This window comes from Cheilinus undulatus, linkage group 16, assembly GCF_018320785.1.
Source record: "Cheilinus undulatus linkage group 16, ASM1832078v1, whole genome shotgun sequence".
Taxonomy (NCBI): Eukaryota; Metazoa; Chordata; class Actinopteri; order Labriformes; family Labridae; genus Cheilinus; species Cheilinus undulatus.
Window position 1 is genome coordinate 29,009,843 of NC_054880.1, and position 23,797 is coordinate 29,033,639.

Here is a 23,797-nt window from a genome sequence, read left to right on the forward strand (position 1 = left end):
CCTGGGGCGGAATACCAGCAACAACCAGTGAAAGCAAGCAGTGTTTCCAACCCGATGTTACTAACTTTAACATGAAGCTTTTACTGCGTCTAAGCCAGAATTTGCCCCCTTATTTTCCCTTGTTTATTGATTTTTGGAGCAACTGTAAAGCACACCAGGACAGCCAGCCAAGGATTTCAGTTGTCCTTTGTGTTTCTTTTCCTTCTGAAGGTAAAATTGATCACTCAAAGTTCTACCAGATCTTGTGTGTGGGGAATCTTCACTTTAAAACCATAACTTCAAACAGGGTGTGTGTGGCTGAACATCTAGTGCATGTGCTCAGAGGATTATCAGATGAAAAATCATTTAAAACTGTTGTTAGTATCTGCCATCTGGGAAACAAAGACCGCATGTCAATTTGGAAGCCTGGGTACAGTACTGGAGTTAAACAGAGGAGCAGAGGACTGTAAACACCAGAGGGACACATCTTTCCTGAAGCCATTGCAGCACTTCACACCAAATGTGAAAAAGGCACATTTTCCTTCTTCAATGGAGGAGACTGAGTGAAAACCACAGGGGTTCTTATGATGTGGCACAGGTCCTCCATGACCTTTTCTCCCAAGTCCCTTCCATTGCCATTGCAGCTGCCGTCCACTGTGTTGCTTCGTGCTCCCAGCTTCACCTGAAAGTTTGCTATCGCCTGGTCGATTAAAAAGAGTTTTCTTCCTTCCTTTGACCGCATCCTGGCAGGAGTGCTACAGAAAAGCCCACCAGTATCCAGAAGAATGATACCAGCCCTGCTCTCATCCTAAAGTAGATTCCTTGCTGCCACAGACTTCACTTTCTTGTGACGCACCCAACCAATTGAAGAAACATTAATGGACTCACCTCTGCTCACTCCTGGATCTTATTGGACAACATGCTCTAATCAAATGCTGTGATCACATGTAAGATGCTTTGCCTGGGCAGAAATAGCTATAGGGTGTATTTCATGCACATTTGTTAACAGCATCATTTGTTGACTTGTTGTCTCGACTTATGGTTGACTTTGCTGTGTCTATTTATATCCACTATGGTGCCTTCACCTACACAAACCCTAGTGTGACTGCCATTAAATCAAAGTCCAGCCACTGGGTTTCTGTGTGGTTAGGTTTGTTGCTGCAAGCTAACGTCTCTTTCTTTCTCTTTGCACTATCTGGCCTCTCTCACCCTCTCACACATTCACCACGCTTTGCTTGTTGTAGTTTAGTATTATGATAGTTATTTGTTGTTATAAATTATAAATTTATAGACAAGTTGGCTGTGATTATTGTGCAAACACACTGTAATAGCTGCTGGTTTTGAGGTTCTGTGTTCAATTTCACACACATTTATTTAGAAAACAAAAAGTATTAGATATTGACAATATTAATATTCTAGTTGGAACTCTGAGACAGATTTACTTCTTTTTGTTTGTAATTCCCTGTCTTTAAGGTGCTGCCCTGTTATTTATTAATCTTGATAAATAATTGTGTTCATTTATATTAATATTTATGAAATAGTCATTAATATTTTAACAAAAACCAAAATCTAGCATTAGTAGCCCCACCATTATTCTCATGTCTGTGGTCTCCCACACTTTTTAAAACCGTTTAATATTTGAAAATCCTCTACTGTGTGGCCATCTTAAGCAAGTCAACATAAACATCCTTCTCCCCAGCTCTTCCTCAGGGAATCCCCTTGAATGCAAGTGGATGTTTAAATGGGCCTCAAAGACCTTAAAGGGATGTTTCAGCTGGGGTTGCACACCATCCCATATTAGCTGGGAAGAGCTGCAGCTTCAAACCACATTGGTTTGTCCCCAGTGGGTTGGCCCTTGTCCTGCATATCGACACTTCTTTACATCTCTGTAATCCTTGAACAACACTTTACTGATTTTAGATCAGCTCTGACTCAGCCAATAGCCCACTAAACACTGATTATATCGATCAGGTGACTCCTGTCATTCAATCACAGCCCTTTACATGAGCATCAGATTCACCTTCAGCACCAACAGTAATGAAATAGGTGTTTTTCATGGTTGGCATTGTTTGGTCTGCTTAAGTGTGGATACAAGTACAGTTAAACTGTCAAAAAGAAAACAAGACTGTCACAACAGGCAAAGAAGATGACAGTAAAGCCAGTTAGCAGCTACTCAGTGGAAGCCTTCTGCACTTTCTGCACTCCAACCTGATATTTATCTTGTGTATTTTAAGGTTTATTGGTCAAAGCCATTACACTTGTCTAAGCTCTCCTTCAGGTTGCATAAAACATCCCTATTAAGGAATCCTTTTGTCTCATTATCAGTCGTGTCGTTTCTCCCTGCAGCCCCACCCGGGCCCACCACCTTGCCCTCTGCCTCCCTTAGTCCTGTCAGCTCAGCCTGCACACAGTAGTCCTGTTTTAGTGTCTCTCCTTAATATGGACAGACAGCCGGGCCTCACGCTCACTCTAACAGTGGACAGTGAGAGAGACGAGGAGACGGCGGCCCCACAGAGGATAACAGAACAACAGTTCATGTCCCTGTACAGTAGTTTGTGCAACAACATCAGAGAAACATCAACCAGGGACAAAGCAAGCAGCAGTGGTGATATTGTCTTCAAATGACTGGATAAATAATGCATGATAGCTGCATACAGCATAATGGCTCTTTGTTGGCTTTGCTGCATCAGCAGTTTTTCAGAGTAGACATTTAAGACTGAATAAGAAACTAGCAGACAATAATTGATTGTTTACTCTCCAGTCTCCAGTATTTTTCACTCAGAGCTTGGACACTTTTACATGCATTAAGGTAATACAGCCCAACAGCAGAAAACCATCTTAACAAGTGATAAGTTTCCCTTGGAGCTGGAGCCAGGGGCGTCATTGTTTGTCAGAGTCCAGTAGGTTAGAGTGGGGTCAAGGAGGTCCTGTGGCAAAAATGGGAAGAATAATGCCATTGTCTGCAGTTTGAAACTTATGTAATCAATTGTATGAGGAGTTTACTTAGCATTTTTCTAGATGCAAAATTTCCTGTCCTCTTAATAGCTATTTCTTGTTTCAAACCATTTCCACCTGTTTCTTCTGATTTAGAGTTAATAGAATTACCTACTCATTCTTTGACTGAAACTCATTAAGCTTTTTCAGAAGTGAATAGAAATTCTAACAAGTCCTAACTAACTTTTGATAGCTAGTCAGAGGGTTAAACCAGCCACATTAGGTATTCCTGTACATAGGGAGACATCTTAAAGCATACATGAGCCTTGGTCTTCCAAATATGCTCATCAAACTACAAAAAAAGAGGCATTTTCAAGTACTTGTTCTGTTTTAAACACCCCATTTGGTTGAAAGTTCCCAGTAAAAACCATAATAATAACATTTTCTAGCTTTAGCCCATTCAGTAGCTCTGAAGAAAATGAGCCTTTGCTATCATAATGCTATTTTATGCTGACATTTCAAGGATTCTTAACTTTCCATGTACAAAATGTGCACTACACTGATTACTGTTTGGAGTCTGCTGAAAGCAGTATTCATCCAGTAAATAAAATGCACCTTTTGCTGTCCAAGTGAGGGCAGGGGTGGATGGAGCACACCGTTGAGGCTTTTCCACTACAACGTTCGGCTACTGAGCCAAAAGCTACTTTTCCATCACCATTTGAGCCAAGCCGCTCCAGCAGCGCTCAAATGACCACACCCATGAGCAGGGCCAAAGCAAGCCAGCCCCACCTCCAAGCCCACCACGCTGATGTCAAAGGGGTTCCCAGGGTGCGATTTGCTGGGGGGAATTACTCCTTTTGCTACTGATACAACTCTTAAGTTGCAAATTGCAAAGATTGACTAGAGAGGGAGCAATTTGCTTTGCAGTGTGCTTTGCGGCACAGGCGGCGTACAGTGAAATTGGAGGTAAGTCTGTGATTACACGCTGCTGTGAGCTGATTTCATGCAGCTACTTTAAGATTAGGTTGAACTCATGTTTAGAGTATGACATATGGTATTACCAGGAGAATAGACCCAAATTGCAATATCATTTATCTTTATGTTACAAAATAAAAAATGTTTATATAAGGTTTAAGAAAATACTGTGAGAGTGAATAGGCATGATACCTGTGGCTAGAGCTAAAAGGCCCTCTACCGAGTTAAGCTGCAGCCTGGGGTGTTGAAAAATAGACCCAATTTGACTGCAGTTCCTGCGGTGCCCACTAGAGGCTGGCTGCAAAAGCCACAAGTCCCATACATACTCCATATCAAAATATCAATTTTTACAGTAGCAATTATCAAGTTTACAGCCTGGTTCAAGAAGCTATTTTGGTCAGATTAGTTCATGTCTTCATGGGCACACTGTATAGGGTAAGGCTTGGCAATATGAAGCAAACAATACTTTATAGCTGGATGTTAATTCATACTTTACACGTTGATATTTCTGTATAGAAGCAAGTAAAACAAAGTCTCATCTAAGTCAAGTCCACATGGGCTGAAAGTCACACTTTCACTTCCATCTGCCCAATGTCAACATGTACATAAAAAGAAATGTATATAACAAAATAACTATCAATTTGTGAAAAATAAATGAATAAAAATAACCTTGAATTAAATCGACTAAAGGTATTCCTTCCAAGTATTTTTTTATCTCCTCAAGAGAAAAGTCCATGATGTTCCAGAAATAATCTCTTATTTGACAGTCAGTAGGATCAATTCCCATTTTAGATCTGCTTTTAACCTCTATTTTTCAAAATTCAAGTCAAGCCAGTGGGCCTCTTAGCTTCCAGTTTCCCCCTTTGGTTGACATGTCTTTGCTGCAAGTGAGACATGAATACTTGAAAATGGGAAGCAGCGTAGTCTGAAATAAGGTGAAATGTAGACGGTTATCCTTTGATGTCCTCCTCCATATTTATGCTCAGGATGAATATTTCATTTCAGTGTTGCCCTGATGTTTCCCTGTAGTCTACTGTACCCATCCCAGGCACAGCCTGTGGTGAAAAAAAGAAAGTGTGCCCTCTTGGGAGAGCTTGTTTTCAGCACAGTGAGAGCAGTCTTAACCTGCCCGAGGCTGGAGGGGCAGGGTATTACTGAGAGAGGGAAGAGGAGGGTGAGGAGGATAAGTATGTGCAGTATGAATTAGGGCTGGGTGATAGAGACCATAATATATCTTTACATTTCTTTTTTAGCTAAAAGGTGATACCTGATGTGTATCTTGATCTCTCTGTGCCTAGAAATAAAAAAATGGTTAGTACATGAATTTTAAACTTTAAAATAGTTCTAGTTAAAATATAATAATATTGAAGACATGGTAACAAATAGAAGTCCTAGACACCCAATATTTGAGCAGTCTCTCACTTTTTATTATCAGAAGTTATGAAAACTTACAGTATCTAAACTGTCCAAATGATACAAAAGAGAAATAAAAAGTTATGAAAGCACATAAGAGGGTTTGTCAAATTTTGCTAACTTAAAGGGCACCAAAGAGAGCACTTTGTCAAATTGTGTCTGATGAGAGGGGGATTCTAGAGGGTACTTTGTCATTTCCTGCCCACTTTGAGGGAGCCAAAGAGGGCAATTTGTAAAATGTGACTATTTTGAGAGCACTGAAGAGGGCACGTTGTCAAGGATTATCTAGAGGGGATCCCAAAAGGCATTTTGTCAAGTTTTGACTACTCTGAAGGCACCATAGAAGGCCCTTGTCAAATTTTGTCTGATAAGAGGGGATCCTAAAGGGCACTTTGTCAAATTTTGTTGACTTTGAGGGTACCCTAAGGGGCACTTTATTGAATTTGGCCTACTTTGAGGGCACCATGGATGCCCCTTTTTAAATTTTGTCCAATAAGAGGGGCTCCTAAAGAGGCACTTTGTCAAGGATTGTTTAGAGGGGATCCCAGAGGGAACTTTATCAAATTTTGACAACTTTGAGGGCACTAAAGTGGGAACTTTGTAAATTGTTGCTTACTAGTAGGTCACTGAAGATGGTGCTTTGTTAAATCTAGCCACCTAAGAAGGCACGTTATGATGTTCATCTTCTATAGAGGCACCAAAGAAGGCACATCAATGTGTTCATTTTCCAAAGGGCACCTGAGAGGGCCTTTTATCATAATTATCACCCATATGGGCACACTACAGGGCACTATCACTATTTTTTCAAACATTAGAGCACCAGAGGAGGTGATGCTCCTCTGCCCCCCTCTGAGTCCACCAGTGGTTTATACTTATTGACAGGAACAGCTATGCATTGCACCACCTATCCATAGGTTCAAAAATAACCTTTTCTTATGTTTATAGTTTATATGAAGGTTTGAAATAACTTAAATCTTACACCAGTCTTCTAGTACGTGTAAAGCGTTCTGTAAAATATGGTTGACTTGGTGTTTTGAAAAGTGGGATGATTCAGAGAATGACGAGTAGAGGATTATACCAGCTGTTTGGTGTCAAGAGTGTACCCTCTGAGATCAGTGACACTTTAGTTTGTCAGTGAGCAGGGATCATTTCTGCCATCCAACAATAAAGCATTAAAAACCATCTCATATTATTTTACAAATCCACCATTCACATTCCTAAACATAAACATTCCTTATGTTTTTTTTTACAGAGGTGTACTTGGTATAATCATGACAAAGATGTGTGATCTTATGCAGGACGTCCAACCATTTCTGTAGTGTGCCCCTGCTATAAATTTCATTTAATGTTTACTAAAAATAGAACTAATATGATAATTCCTCATTTAGACTAACCATTTCAAATCTTGTGGTCAGTATAACTTGTTATGGTTCTGATTGTAAACAATCCTTTTCTAAGCACTGAGTACTACTACTTCCTGTTTTTAAAATGAATGGGAAAAAAAACAGGAAGTATTATCCTAAATCTCATTTAAAAATGCAAAGATTTATCTTTAAAACCTGATCTTTTTCCCAGCCCTACTAAAGATAAGGAGCGATGCAGGGTGGGGACTTATGTGGGACTGCTCAGTGCTGAATCAGGGCTTGTTACCATCACAGGCTCCTTTGGGACAGTGATGTCAGCCCCGGGACAGAGAGGAGGGGAGGAAAACAAAAGGTTGAGAAGGACTAGAGGAAGGCGGAGGAAGAGAGGGGAAACCACAGGGGGATTGAAAAAAGACCAGCAAAGATGATCCACAGATGGCAGCAGAATGGGCGGGATGTTAATGGACAGCTGTAAATCTGACTCTTTATCCCCTCTTAATGAAATTATCTCTATTCTAAGTCTGATGCTCCTTATTGATTTCTTGTCATTATAACTGGCTTTGTGGAGAGGTAATAAAACATTTTCTTATGTTACTTCACTGCCCTTACTTGGAACAGGTCTTACAGGGAAGCAGAGATAATGAAATGGACATACGCTCTGTTTGTGGGCTCGTGAGAGATAATCATAATCCCAATCTGAGGGATCAGTATTATCCTAATATAATCGTACCAACATCCACTCATATGAGCCAGATGTCTGCATGTGAGAGGAGTGGTGTAGCTGTTCTTAGCTCTCAGTTCTTAGACGAGGCAGTGATTTCATGTTGTTAATTTAAGTAAGTGGCATAAAGCTGTCTGTAAGTGATGAGGCAACATACATTCCTGTAAAGAGGAACCCTTGTTGAAATCCTCTGAACTGCAAAAGCAGTTTGCAATAAAATCTTTTAAGAAAGTTTTACAGACATTGTCTAGGAAACATATTTTCTTCCATGAAAAGCTTTCAGTTTGTTGCTCTTCTTTTATTTACTTCTATTATAGCCATTTCTAAGGCTTTGAGACTCCAGTCAAACACCATGAGAGACATTATCCACAAGTAGAAAAAACTTTGAACAGTGTTGAACCTTCCCAGGAATGGCTGGCCTACCAAAATAAGTGCAAGAACGTACTGACAACTCATTCAGAAGGTTACAAAAAAATCACAAGCCCTTGCTTGCAGTTTTTGCTGCCAAGGATGACCCAGCCAGTCAGGGGCATAGCTAGGGATTTAAAGCCCCCAGAAAGAATATTACACAGGGCCCCCCTGAACTTACTGGCCAAGCAGCAAATGTTGCCTCGTTTTTAAAAACATCTCTGCATTTTAATGTATTTTTGAACCATAATTTCCCCATGTATGAGCAGTATTTTTACTAAATTTACTTGTATTACTCTGCAGCACTGGGCCTCACCATTTGGACATTTTTAAGGGAGGAGCAGGGGCCCCCAGTATTGTATTTTACTCTATTAGATACTAATTTCAGTCTGTTGACCGATTCATTTAGTCTTTTTTGATTCAATAATGACACCTAATGCTAAGGCACAATAAATAAAAACACGTTTCATTGCAGGCTTCTTAAGGGCCCCAACCTACTGTGGGCCTGGGTAATCAGTACCCCTTTCCCCCCAGTGCTACATCCCTGCAGCCAGCCATTAGTTTTAGGGGGCAAAGACTTTGTCATGACTTTGTTTTGACTTTTTTTATTTTGGTTATTTTTGTCTAATATAAAAATTTGTTTGAAGGTCTGGAACATTTAAGAGTGACAAATATACAATAAATAAAATAAATACGAAATCAGGAAGGTGGCAAATACTTTTTTACAGCATTAAATATATAGAACCACTATCATGCTAATGTTTTGTGTTGCTTGCTGTAGGTCCAGTCAGTTATGTTAAAACAAAAACATGGTCTTGAGCTTCTTCCAAGTCTCAAAGTAGTGTCATTTCAAGGAAATACTTCACAAGCCTAATGGAAGTAATGTATGGATTCTTGGCCAGTTGGCTAATGTCTGGAGGAGTGAAATCTGACAACACATGCATGATCTGTTTCCAACCAAGTGGTTCCATTGGTTTCAGTACAGTTTGTAACATTTTTCCAAAGTTAGCCTTCATCCTGCTGGTATTTTAACTGCCAATGTCCATCCAGCTTTACTTGTTGCAATGGAAATCCGCATATTTCTAGACAAATGTATAATTTCTTACTTTTGGTTCCCAAATCTTGAATTAGTGTTTAAGTTCAGTATCAATGGTTAGAAAATATATTTTAGAATGACTTTACTGACTTTTGTTGATACTGACTTTTGTTGATGATCACTACATGTAAGGTTGACAACATACCATCTGATATTCGCAGTGTATCGGAAACAGGTTGTTTCTGAGGTACATGAAGGCTAACACACAGGCAACCCCCCAGACGTCTATAGCCTCATCAAATGGCAGGCCCAGGACGACTTCTGGAGCTCTGAGGAGGAGAGACAAGAGATCAAGAGGATGAAATATGCTGAAGAGCTTTGAAAACCAAAAGACGAGCTGTGTGACATGTCTATGTGATAACAAACCTGTATCCGATTGGCTGTATGGTCTCCCACGGCATAGCTTCGGTAACCTTCACAGCTTGGCCAAAATCGATTAATTTAATTTTGAAGGGTTGGTTCTGATGATCAACCAACATGATGTTATCAGGTTTTATATCACCATGAATAACACCAACACCCTTCAGGGCATTCAAAGCCACCAAACAAACAGGGAGACATGTTTTTAAGGTTGTTTTCAGTGATTCATCCTTTCTAATATTTACAAAGGACCGTATTTTCTGACTGCTACTAGAACTATATAGAACCCAAGTTCCAAAAAAGTTGGGGCAGTGTGTAAAATGTAAATTAAATCAGAATGAAAAAACTTACAAATCTCTAAAACCAATATTTTATTCACAAAAGAACATAAACAACGCATCAGATGTTCAATCTGAGAAATTTTACCATTCCCAAAAAAATAGGGACAGGGCCAATATCATCTCCTCTTCTTTTTTTCTGTGGGTTCCAGAAAGAATTTTAGTTTTAGATCCATCTGACCACAGAACAGTTTTCAATTTTGCCTCAGTCTATTTTAAATTAGCTTTAGCCTGCCAAAGACAGCTGTGTTGACAGGCAGGCCTGCCCATGACATTGGTTGGGCTTCTGAAAAACCAACTTAACCAATTCTCCAGTTGTGACTTACTATCAGTATAAGTGCATGTGTGATCAATAACATTGGTGCTGGTCTCCTAACTGTTAGCCAGGAGACCAATCCCAATGCCACTGATCAAACAGGCATTAATATTTTTAATGAATCACAACTCTAAGGTTCTCCATTTGTGCCACTTTTTGACCCATTATTCCAACTGTTTCTCTCATTTATGCCACTCTATAACCCCTCTTCACATCTTTTCCTGCCAATTTTCCTCTTCGACCATATTTAGGCTACTGTAGTACAGTTTTTGTGTATATTTTGTTTTTCCTGTTGTCTCAGTTTACTTAGCTATAAAGTCTGACATTACTCAGCAGTTTAGTCAGTGCACCCATCCACTTCTCAGAGAAACTACCTCTGTAAAAGGCTCCTTTTATACCCAGTTATGTCTCTGACATTTTTCCAGGTAACCTAATTAGTTGCAAAATGCTCTTCCATCTGTTTTTCATTAGTATCCCTTACTTTTCTAGCCTTTTGTTGCCCTGTCCCTACTTTTTAAAAAAGCATTGCTGCCAACAACAATTTGTTCAGTTAAGCTTTGTTTTACAATTTTCACACTGACCTAACTATTTGGGGGGATTTGGCTTGTGCATTTAAAAGCTGAACTAAACCAGAACCCAGAATTAGACATAAATTGTCTTACTGTAGTACATACCTGCTGTGCAATGGGCCGAATCTCTTGAAGAGACATCGGTTTAAAACGATTGGCCTTCATCAGGTCATAGAGACTCTTGTCCAGCATTTCAAATGCTAGACAAGTCTGGTCATTTTCCTCAAAGCACTCGAAAAACTTCACCACATTACTGCGGTCAGTATCAAGTGCAGAGATGACCTCTAACATTTTCATCTCGGGAGAAACGAGGAACAAGATGTCAGTTTATTGTTCTGTCGATCTTCTTAACATCACATTTAATCAGAGTCAAAACAATGGAAATCAAACATAGTTTATTTCTCCACTTTTTAGGCTTAAATAACTATCAGCCACATTTTACTTACAAGTCCAGATTAATATTTTAATTCAAGATTCAAAAAGAGTTTGAGTTTTTTAAGCCAAGGAGTCAAAAACAATCTACCTCTCTCTTGGTATCCAGGCATAAGTCTAAGTGCTGCTTCAGGATCTTTATGGCCACAAACTTCTTTGTCGCCATATTTCTGCACTTGGCCACTTTGCCGAAGCATCCCTCGCCAATGAACTCCAGGATCGAATAAATTGATTTTCCATAGAGGAAATGACCTAGTTTTAGTTCTATGGAGGATAAAAATTGTGATTATTGAGAGGACATGTATATATTTCTAGCTGTTACATTACAGAAATCTGTTTTTAAAGTAATGTTTACATTCTCTTATTTCTGTTATTTTCTGCTGTTACAATAATTATATTATTGAACGCTGTTGAGTCTCACCTTTCGGCATGTTTGTAAAACAAGTGAGTTCTCAGTGTTGATAAAGAATCTTTGAAAGAAAACGTTCAAAACAGTTTGTTATCGTGCTCTCAAAAGTCTGCTCAGTCTCTGTCAGTGTTGAAAATGAACTCATCTCAAGCCTTCAAACTACTTTAACTTTAAACGTTCCGTTCTGTGACGGCATCACAATACCACAACAGTTCTGCTGATGATTCTGTTCCATTCCATTCCATTTCTAAAAACACACAAACAATAACCACGGCCACATCCAGAAGAAAACAATGTTTTAATTTAAATAGCATATTAAATTATGAGACCTTCTGTTCCTCATACTGTGGAGAAATGCATTACATCATGCATACAGCACTGTGAAACAGTATTTTGCCCCTCCCTGTCTTCTTTTTTGTATATTTGTGACAATTAAATCATTCAGATCATTTCAATATTTCTATATTTCATAATTTCCCTAACTTAATCTCAGCTCATTCATATGATTGACTCCTTTTTTAATTTATGGTCAGTGTGCTTCATTTAAATGAGATTATTCCTTGGTTCTGATTTGAATAGCAATGTTGAATTATCAAAATCTGAGATTCACAAAGGTTTTTTTTGCTTTTTTTTCTGGACACTGCAATTTTACTCTATTCTTTGCTGCAAAACTGATCAAGCTCTCTTAGGTTGCATGGAGAACAGCCCTTTTCAAGTCCAGTCACAAATTCTTGATTGGATTGAGGTCTCGGTGTTGATGTCGCCACTCCAGAACATTTACCTTGTTGTCTTTAAATCATTTTTCCATTTTGCTTTATGCTTTTGGTCATTGTCTTGCTGGTAAAATAAATCTTCCCCTAAGCTGTAGTTCTCTTGCAAATGAAACAAGATTGTCCTCCATGATTTTCCCATATTTTGCCACATTCATTCCTCTACCTTTGCAAGCTTTCCAGGGCCGGATGCCAAGAAGCATCGCCACAGCATGATGCTGCAGCCACTGTGCTTCACAGTGGGGATGGTGTGTTTGACACAGGTGTCTTTATTCTGCACTCACTTGAGACAAAATCACTGCACTCAGGTGATCCCCATTTCACTAATTGTGAGACTGCTAGCATCAGTTGGCTGGACCTCTGTTGAATCAGGTCAGTCATCTTAAAGTGAGTGAATATGCAGTCATTTATTTGACATTAAATAATTTCATTTAATTGACATTCTAGAAATCTGTGTTGACTTTGACATTAAAGAGTTTTTTTGTCAAAAAAGCCTAACTATATTGACCTTGACTGAGTTATAAAACCAATGAAAGGGTAAAACATCAATTTGCTAGGCACTGTGAGGCTGTTTTAAGGCTTAGAATATGTTTATGCATAACATAATAATATAATTAAAGACATTACACGTCAAATCCTGATAGTTCACTGTGCTTAAAGTGTGTGAATAAACATTCCTGCAGAATATAGGCTAACAGTGAACTCACTGACTCCTGAATGTGCAGAGAGAATATTGATGAAATGAAACATGTATGGGGGCCGTCCTCCCTCAGATGCTGCCTTTACAGATAACCAGTTAGAAGCAGACTTGAGCTGAAGACAGCAGAGAGGTCAGGATTTGTGGGTGGAGAGTCTGTCCTTTTCATGTCAGTTTATTTTTACCGTACATGTTCGAGAGAGGAGGAGAGGGGAGTGATGAGCTTTTAAGAAAGGCCAGACATGCCAGCCCTCACAGAAAGCACCACACAGTGTTCTTGCAGAGTGACTTGGTCTCCGTGAGAACGAGGTCAGGCTAATGCTCATCTCATCGTGGTGGGAGAGAGTGATGCCAGGCTGAGCTGTCTGACAGAGAGCTTATGGAGGGAGAGGAGCCGAGCTACCCCGCTGTGTTTGTGTGTAATGCCAGGCTCACGCTGCCAGTCTCCGCCCCGTCACTGATGGATGATGTCATATGTCTGTGTGAGCATGAGCGTGATAACGGCCTCGTGAGACATCGCTGGACAAAGACTGAAACCACTGCCAAGCTTTGATGCAGTAGCAGAGAGGAGCAGAGAGGCTGAAAAGACCTGGTGGAGAAATTATGAAATTGGCCCAATTTTTAGCCCAATAGATTTGCTGGGTTTCAGCACCCCTCATTTCCTGACACATTTGGTACGCTCCATAAATTGAGGACAGATTAGAGTGATGTTTTGGTTTCGCTTACTTAACTCGAGTGATGCTTGGCTTCAGCTCAGCAGCCTGTTCATAGATAACAAAAAGAAAGGTCAAATAATTGTCACACTGCTTCAAAGCTTTAAGCTAATTATTTTCCGCCTTACAGTCAGTTTTGTTTATGGAAGAATGGGTCGTCAATTATTTCATGTTTGGTCTCAGCAGTGTAATCCTTTACAGAGATCAAAACAAACAATGTCAGGCTGTCCCTCAATACTACTAATGAGTTTCTGAGTTAAAATAAGGCCTTCTACATGCCCAAATTCCAAAAAAGCTTGGACATTGTGAAAAAGGTGAATTTTAATAAAGCTCAGTGATTTGCAGATCCGTTTTGGCCTTGTCAATCAACTGCACATTAATTCTGAGTTTGATGCCTGCAACATGCTCCAAAAAGGTTGGGATAGTGTGAAGAAAAGCCTTAGAAAGTTGTGGAATGCTCAAAAAACACCTGGACCATTCCACAGGTAAGTAGGTTAATTGCTAACAGGTGAAAGTACAACAGTTAGGAGTAAAATGATCCCTGAAAGGTTCAGTCCTTCATGGGTTTGCAAATACTCATGGGCAAATAGTCCAACAAGTTTGATTTTACCATCTGCACTCCTGATTATCATCGAAAAACTCAGAAAATCTGGAGAAATCTCTGCACATAAAAGGTGAGGCCTTAGCCAACACTGACAGCCTTTCACCTTTGGCCTCTCAGGTGGCAGGTCATTAAAAACCAGCGTCACTGTTTACAGCACTGGTTCTCAACTGTTGGGTCTCAAGACTAAAATGCATGACAGTCTGGCTGTAGATCGTTTATCTCTGGTTGCCATTCTTCACCTGAGACACCATAAATCTCAGAATGGAAGTACACGCTAAAACTTCCTAAATAATACTGGATTCAGTTTAGGGTTAGGAAAAGGGTTAAGGTCACAGTTAGGATACTGCAAGCTAAAAACCTGATCTGCAAAACCTTATAACAAAACGTTTAATTAAGCCATAATCAGTTTGCTTACAGGAAAAATGCTTGTCCTGGAAAGAGTAGCTTATGTTGCTGCGTTAGCTGTGTAAGATATGTACGCTACAGAGCTAATGAACCTAACATACAATTTGTCATTAACGTAACTAATGTAGCTAACGCTAAGCTCCCAAAGCAGCTATGTAAGGTAAGTTGGTGCATTATCTGCATCACTCAGTTAGCCTTAGCTATGTTTACAACAGCTCACATTTTTAAAGCTAACTTAGCTACACTGGCTTTTTAGTGACGTTAATTACATAGTTAGTGTTACTACGTTAGTGTAACCCACTTAAATAAATATGACATAAATAAATTTAACACTGAGTAAAAAGTGCTAAAGCTTGGTTAAAATGCATGTTTATTAGTTAAAGAAGCTACTTCTCTCTTTAAAAACAAAACTATTTACAAGCTAAAAGGCATAAATAACACCAATGTTAAAAAATATGTGCATTTAATCCATCTAAAGTTAGTTAAAAGCATTCAGACAGCACCTTTAATGGGAAATGATTAAATGTGTGGCTGCTACAAATTTAAGTGACGCTTCCCCTTTAAGAAACGGTGGTCCTCTGCCTGCGTGCAGGAGTGCAGTAGAGACACACGCAGAGAAGAGAGAGGCTGGAGCTAGTCTATCCTACAGGAAAACTAGCTAGCAAACACTTTGAGAAGAGTTGTTTTAAGACTGAACTTTATAGCTACAAGGTTGTGAATTCAAGAAGAATGTTGTTGAGTTAAGTTAAACAGTTTTTGGTTTTTGTTTACTTTAAAACTTGCTGAGAGAAATAGACTGTTTTCCCGTCGTGAGTGGAGAAGTAACGCCCGACGCAGGAGACAAGATGGCGAGCCAAACCCGTGGACGACGTTTCTAGAAGCAAGAATTCTTCATCCTGCTAGTGGGAATCCGCTGCTACGGTTGGACTGTTGGTGAATTCGCTGCCAGAGTGGTAGGATCATCAAATCCTTTTGTTTACTGAACTGAATTTAAGGAGCTAACTTGAACTGAACTGAACCAAGAGGATTACTTTGAACTGAGCTGAACTGAAGTTGAGACAAAAATTTTGAGCTAATCCTGAACTGAATTTGATTGTCGTGTTTATGCTGTGATCTGTTCATGATTACTGTTTGTGAACCTGGTATTATTGTGTTTAATTTAAGGGTGCTTTCACATTAGGCCCAGTTGATTTGAACCACACCGCAGTACGAATCCCCCCCCCCGCTGGCTCGCTTTCACACTAGCAACATCAAACCGTAAAGGAGGAGAAAGAAGAAGAAGCTACCATGGCAACCACTGGGGTCATGACCTGAGCAAAGATTGTTTTTGTTTTGACCTGGCAAAAAGTCCATTCTGCAGCCAAGGATGATTTAAAATCACTTTTTAAGTTGCCAGCAACTTTTCTCTTCGTATCTGCACATCTACATGCAGCTCAGAGGATTAAATGGGCTCGCACTGTGCAGATACAGCAGTTTCTGAGGTGATGGGAGACTTTAATTGCCTTTGCATCTCATCTTATTGACTCTAATTTGTGTACATCTGTAAGGTGAGTCACAGCAGACCGTTTATTGACTGGTTTCTGATGATTTCCGACCTTTATTGAGGAAAAATGTGAACAAACTGCCGCGCCATGAAAAGAAGTTTAGCTTTTATGATAACATCGTAAAGCTGATATGATGCTCTGTCCCATATACGAGCGCGGTTGCATTCACATCTCATCCGAACCAAGACAGAGTCCACTTGAATTGCGCCCGAGACCACCTCCCCAACCAGGCCCAGGCCCTGTGCCCGGGCTCAGTTCGTTTGCATTCACACTACCAAAACGAACTGGACTTTGGGCTCAAGTGCACTAGGATCCGGGACCGGGCCCCTAGTGTGAAAGCACCCTTATTTTCATGTGATGTATCTTCTTGCCTGTTAAAGAAGGAAAGGGACAGAGTTAACTCAGGAGACTCAACTAGACTCATAATAGGAACAAACCTTGAACCTAAATAGAAACACTAACTACTTACAGACCGGTCTGATCTAAAATAGAGAACCTGAAAAAGGGAACAAAAGTGACATTGAATTTTTTTTTTTTTTTTTTTCCTGTTTTACTCTACCTGCAGGGACATTATAACAAGTTTAAGACAGTTTTTCTTAGTTGAAAATAGTTACTTGGTATTCTGTGTAAGATTTCGGTAAAGTGCTGGCTTTTGCATTTAAAGTATATGTCACTGTACAACACTGTGTAATTTTTTTTTACTGTTTTCCCCTCTCAAACAGAACCTAGAACTGGTCCAGTAGCTAAACCCAGACACATAGTTGACATAAGTGCTACATTAGCTTTAGCTAAGCTACCGAAGCTAAAGCAAGCCACTGTTTATGTAAATATTTCTATACATAAAACGGGTCTATACATAATTTAATCCCAGATTAGACCACAGACCCTTCCCCTATTTTATTTATGAAACTCTGTTTAGTCTGTCATGTTTGCAATGTGGTAATTTTAGAACTGTAACTGACAGACTTTGTTTCTGAATAAAGTTGATATTTTTTTCTGAAATGTATAGTCTGCAGCCAGACCCGTCTCCTAAAATGTGGATTATAGAGCCCTTTAAGTGATTCGCTAATGTGTTTCTGGATAAAAAAGTCCACAGAACTCTTTTTAAACAGGTTTGTTTTGTGCTATCTCTGATTTATCCCATTTTATACTGTATGAGGCCCAAACTGTACCCAAACTGTACTATTTGTCTTTAAATAAATCTGACTGGTTGAAAATATCAGAAATTAGGTTGCAATGCCTCGACTTTTTGGAACATGTTGCAGGTGTAAAATTTCCCAAAGGCAAAAAAATTTGAGCAGTTTGAACAGTAATTATCATGCCCTTGTGCTGCATTCAAAGAAAACAGACTGAAAAGGATTTTCAAAACACTATATTCTGTTTTATTAGAGTTTTACACAATGTCCATATTATGGGGGGATTGAGGTTGGCATTACAGATCTTACTTAAACAGCTGTAGGTATAGTATATTTAATAGGAGCTGTTAGTAGCACTCGGTTCTCCGTCTCTGCTGGATATTTGGGACAACGAGTTAGAATAAAAGGATTAAGAGAAAATGATGGCGATGAATGTGTCATGAACATGTAATTCACCAGACACTGGCTCATTGACTTCTGGGAAACAAAGCTCAATGGCAGGGAAGAATAAAGAAATTATGGATTGGTCCCACAGACAAAAGATACTGAGAAGTATTGGGATTACAAAAGTTAAGTAATATATTTTGCAACCCAAAGGTGAATGTGCTTCAGGTCCCTACACTGTGGAACAGCCTCTCCCCCTGCCATCAGGTCTGCCCTTTTATCCATGCTTCTATCTTAATAATATTTCCTTCATTGGTTTTGGTAAGAGACAATTGCAATATCAAACGTTCTTCACCAGTAGCTCCATTTAGAGATGTCTCTGTCACTAGTCTTGCCAAAGCATGCTGTTGAGACAGAGACTGTACATAGTTTCAATCAAATTTGCTTTTCTCCAACATTTTTGTTGGTTTGTTTTTTTATCTACTGTGGTAACTACAGGGCAAGGTGTTGTGTAATTATTTCTTCCATTTGACCTGTAGACTGAGGACCTGCTGCTCCTTATAGCTGCTGGGCAGGCAAAGGATCCACATCACAGATACAGGAAATTACTCTCCATGCTCCGTTTCCTTCTCCAACAGTCTCTGATTTAAATGAGAGAAGCCTAGAGGCTGTCTATTCTCTCAGCTATGTCATGTGACTGCAACAGAAGCAGACATTCATTTGTGACAATGAATCATGGCATTTTCAATACAGGGGCCCATGTGTTTTATAAAACTTCAGATTTGTCTTGTCTCTTTTTCGTCTGCACAAATTCAGGTGAGAGTTGAGGCTGTTTGGTGATCGACACTGCCGTTTCTGAAACTTACCAAAAGAGGTAAAAAGAGGTATGTGTTCTAATTTTGTCTGAGAAAAATCATGTGAAACCACACACACATACATATATATATATATATATATATATATATATATATATATATATATATATACACACACACACATGCACATGCCATCTGGTTGTCTGCAGGAACAGGTCGTCTATGCGGATGCAGTCTTGAAGAGGGGTTGCTGCTCATAATGGATGAAAATGGATGGCAGATGGTGGTTGATCCATAGTTAAAATTCAAAACTGATCTTTGAGGGTAAGTGGTGAGAAAAGGTGCTTACCAGCTCAAACTTTGACATTGTTTCAGTCATGCTGATCATGTTTTATCATGCTTTCATTGACTCAATTATCATTTATTCTTTTTCTTCTGTGTCATGGTTTAAAAGGCAGAAAGAGTCAGAGTTCTAACCCAGTGTTACTGTATGACCCCCACAGTTACAACAGGTGGTAACTCTATTTTAAAGGATCAATCCCACCCTTTAATGGTGATTTCCAGCTTCTTCCCCCTCGAGGTTTATAGTCTCATCTAAATGCAGTAAGTTTGTCCATATCAGGGCAATTTTTGAGAACGTGACAGCTAAAAAACACATTGGGTGGATTTTCTTTGAAACTTTGCACAGAGGTTCGCCTTGAATCAAGGATGACCTGGTTGAGTTGTGGAGGTCAAAGATCAAGGGCCTCATGCTCATCCCAAGCTCGTGAGTGCAACAGAATATGTGCTTTCACTGGCGACATGACTGCTCAGCCGGACTGAGTGGTAAAATACTGAAACACAGCTGTCTGATCTATGAGGAGTGGATGAAAACAGGAGAAAAACAGACTACTGTCTGCTCAAGATAGGGACAATTGGACTTGACAGAGATTTATACCATTTCCGAAAGACACAGTGGACCGTTGACATTAATATTTGGTCATGAATCTACTTTATGTGGACCTGATGATTTCAAGAACACAAAGCGGAGCTTGAAGGCACACATCAGCCTGGTTCATCCCTGATGGATGTGAAACTGAAAAGATGTTGAAGTTTTTTGATACAAAGCTTTAGATCAGTTGTTTCTCTGTATTTCAGAGAGTCATTTACTTCTTTTACTTCACATATAGATCGCCCTGTGGTTGGGGTACAGTTCTCAACATGCACCTCTAAATACTCCTCTGCCCTGACTGCAGATGACACTCAGGTGTGCTGCAGGTAAAGAAAGGAGGAAAACTAGAGAGCCAGGGAGAGAGGACAGGCCACAAACCAGGCAACTGGACCCCATCTTGTGACTAGAAATGCCATACACTGACATCACATTCCTTATATGTGTATCTTAACCGTGTTAAATGAGTAGGATCTTAACTTTAAGTGTCGTTGATGACTACAGCTCCTGCTCTCGTAAACTCAGGAACACAACACCAGCCCTACATTTGACCACATTACTCAGCAAGTCTGAAAGAAAAGCCACCGCTGTGTTTTGAGCAAACATCATCCAGTCCCAAGGCTGGTTCCTTCCAAATAAGGACATGGTCACTCCAGAGAGCAGGGAGTGACATTGGACTGCTCTCATCAATGTCCCGTAGGTGCCAGCAGAAGTATGAGTGTCTGTCTATGTATGTCAGGACTGTAATTGACTGGCCACCAGTCCCAGATGTACCCCACCTCTTGCTCACTGTCAGCTGTGATCAACTCCAACCTTCTGTGGCCCTGAATGGAATAAATGACATAGGAAATGGATGGATGAATGAATATTTTTGACCAGAAATTAGACATATTTAGTGTGCCTACAAAAAGTATTCACCCCCTTGGATGTTTTATACTTTTATTGATTTTATAAATCAATCATGGTCAATAAAATTTGGCTTTTTTGGAAAAAAAAACTTTACATATTTTCCTTTAATAGTTCATTACTTTGCAGAAATTTGTTTTCACTTTGAGATTGAAGAGGGTGTTTGTCAAATAAGCCAAAACATATTGACCATGATTGATTTGTATAATCAATAAATCAGTAAAACATCCCTGTATATAAAAAGAATTGACTTTCTGCAGTTTAGATGTCAAACCTTCAGCAGGTCATGCTGCTAGAAATAAAACCAAATTTGTCTTCAGCTAAAAAATATTCCATGCATACAAGGTTGTTTTGGTGATGAGCTGTACTGAGGCTTTTCCAAATTAAATTATATATTTTTTTACTGTCAGAATCATTATTATTTATAAAGATGATTAAGGATGAGTGTACAAACTCAGACATCATGAAGAAATGAACCACCCATGTGATTCCTCCAGCATAAGAATTCAAAAATACTGGAATTCTGGCCTTTAAAGCAGCAAGTTAAGGTATTAAGGTGGGTTTAAGCATTGCAGTTACTCTGGTTCCTGTCATTCTGCTTTCTTTCTCTTTCACTCTCTCTCCCTCTCATGTCTTCCATCTTCTCTTCCTCTCTCCATCTTTCCTCCTGAGGCTCCTGTGTCAGAAGTGGCACGTTGACTTCCACGTGAAGGCTTTTCTTTTCACGGGGCCGCTGCCTGCCTGGCATCCTCTCTGTGACCCGCGTCTGCACGGCCTTGGCGGCGGTCTTATCGTCTGCCCCCCCCCCCCCACCATTTTTTCCCTCTCTTTCTCTATATATTCTACAACACCCACATCCCTCCATCACAGCAGCTGTATTCTCACTCACTGCCGGGTCATGGGAGGTGAGAGGTGAACAGAAATGGAAAAGGAAAGAGTAGTGGGATACCTAAATGCCCCTGATGCCATTCATTCACTTAGCTTCGATTGATAACAGAACATTAACCTGTCCGGAGAGGAACCACTATACATTTCTGTGAGGCAATTACACGACTATTTCCTTTAGGGAAGCCATACAGCTAACCGCTCATGCCATGCTATTCAATTATGTAAGAAGACAGAGAGCCTTCCTCTGCTGCCTCTGTTCTGTGAAATCAGAAACACACTGCTTTATTATGTTAGCATGTTAGGTTGTTAATGTGTGAACTGTCAGCTTCACTGTAACAGATAAGCATTAGCATTCATGAATCACAAGCCACTTCATCCAGGCCTCTCTGAAGAGACTGACCTCTTGTGCCATGCTCTCTTTTTCTTTCTTTTAATGAAGTTATGAGCTATGTTTTCATCATTACTGTGTGATTTTTCGTACAGTTTGCAAAGGTAATTCATCAGATCTATTGACTGTAATTCTTACTTTATTTGAAACAAAGAGTCCTTGCTTCACATGGGGGGTGGGGGGGCTCTGAACAGGAGGCTTCCTCGTTTCCAGCCATTTATCTAGATTATGCCGAGAACAGTTGCTAGTTTGGTACCGAAAGTAATGTAGCTTTTAAGGTTTGATAAATGCAGATGAGGCGCAGTATTCCAACTCACTCATTTAGAGGAGAAGCCTGCAAAATCTTCTAAAGCCATATTTATGCTTTTGCATCTAGCTGTAGTATAAACCATAATTCTGTGTCACAAATCACTCCCTTTCTAGGCAATCCCTCTGCAAGCTTTTAGTGTGATATGAGATTTTGGCCTTAACGCTGCAAACTGTGGTAAAATCAGTATGTCCTGGCACTGAGAGAGGAATCAACATGAGCAAAGGAATCCTGACAGTGATCATTGTACAACAAGCAACGTTCTAACATACCCAAACCCTTAAAAGTATGTCTGAAACACATCTTAACACTCTGCTCAAGGGCATGATGGGAAAACTCAGACACCCAGATTTGAAATTGCTGTAGACAGCGCTTAGATCAATCAATTATTTATGGAATTGGGCTAACACTAAATGCATCAACACTGTTAAATAACTCCAACAATGGAGGTCTTTTACTCAGAATAGAGTTAAAATTACACAGTACATCTGACCCAAAAGTCCATCTCCATTTGATCAATGTGAACACAAATGTCCTGTGTCAGTTTAAAGAGGTGTTCTTGAGCATCATTCTGTAAACTCAAGCATGGTGAATGCTTGAATGTTGGGTAAACATCAGCAAGTGGACTTGTAAAGGCAGTTCTTAAAGGGGGCATCTTTTACCCATTTAAGACAAGCTTATAATGGTCTCAGAGCTCCCCAAAACATGCCTGGGAGGTTTGTTGCTGAAAAACACTCCAGTATTGGAATTTTGTATGTCAAAAAAACCTCTCTGTTTCAGTCCTGTTTCTACATCTGTGGCTTTAAATGTTACTGAACTGTCTGACTCTGCCCCTTGACTACACTCCTCTTAGGAAATGGATGTGGCTTAATGGATGTGGCTTTCCTGATCCTCCTCCTCAGCTGGCAGCTGAGAGGAAGATCAGGAGAAGAGGGCAGTACTTTCTTCCAAGCAGGGAGAGCCAACTGAACCTGAGGGAGGGGCTAACTCCCCACATGACATCATATGGGAAAAATCTGAGATTGGATTTCGATTGGATTTTTATGGTACTTGAGGGGATTGTGGACAGGCCAGGGGCCAGCAACCTGAGATTTCATAACACCTTGGCAGTGCCATAGGCTGATTGCCTCTAGGCCACACTGTACTGATGTAATTGTTCATTGTTTTATAGGTCTTATGCTGTATTGTAATTTTTTGAGATAGTGAAATTTTTGCTTTCATTAACTAAGCCATAATCATCAAAATTGAAAGAAATAGAGACTTAAAATTTCACACATCCTTAGCTAAACAAACAGAAAAAGGGGGTGTTTCTCTAGCTGTTTTAATATTATTTTATGTCTTGAGTCACACTGTTCAGTAATTTTCTGACTTGTGGTTAAAGAGATTGGAAAAACTTTAGATCAGACAATTTACTGGTCAAACTATGAGCTAGTTAGTGTGGCATACAACTACCTGCACCTTATGTGAACACATAAACCCACGTTTGTAACAGTTCCTACTGTTTTCCTGTGGCTGTAGGTTTTGGGAATGCAGACAAAAAAAGCCACCACCCATCCTCCTAAAATCAGACTGACTCTCTAAGAGCCCTGTGCATACTCTGTTACTCTGTGTGGACAGATATACGGCCTGACTGCTCTGCAGTGTCTTGGTAAGCTTGCTAATGTGTTGATTTGACATTGTTGATGGTGGGAGGGGTTCAGTGGAGGGTCAGATTAAACCACTTCTTAAATTTGCACCTGCTCAAGGATAGCAGGGCAGCACACCTTGTCATACCCTGCTGACATCATACACATGCCTCCTGTCCTCTTCACAGCCTGAGTCTTTAGATCAACTCTTCACCTTCCCTCATGCTCTAAAAAAACCTGACTGCATACAACCAGACAAGGCCTCTCTCAATGCTAGGTTACCCTAGCAACAAGCTACGTCGAAACAGTCTGGGTGAAGGAGCCACATCAGAGGAGAGGAGGATGCTTTAGACTGGAGGTGGAGACTAACAAG

General features: G+C 39.9%; 1 protein-coding gene across 1 annotated transcript; it reads right to left on the bottom strand.

Annotated features, from left to right (window-relative positions):
• Window positions 1-490: 490 nt before the first annotated feature.
• Window positions 491-11,336, bottom strand: LOC121524188 (homeodomain-interacting protein kinase 1-like). Its single transcript, XM_041809464.1, has 6 exons — window positions 11,327-11,336; window positions 10,997-11,169; window positions 10,577-10,770; window positions 9,257-9,436; window positions 9,036-9,159; window positions 491-679 (listed from the first exon to the last, which is right to left on the bottom strand). Exons 1-6 carry the CDS (start codon window positions 11,334-11,336, stop codon window positions 491-493), a joined length of 870 nt encoding a protein of 289 aa, XP_041665398.1.
• Between the last annotated feature and the right edge of the window lie 12,461 nt (window positions 11,337-23,797).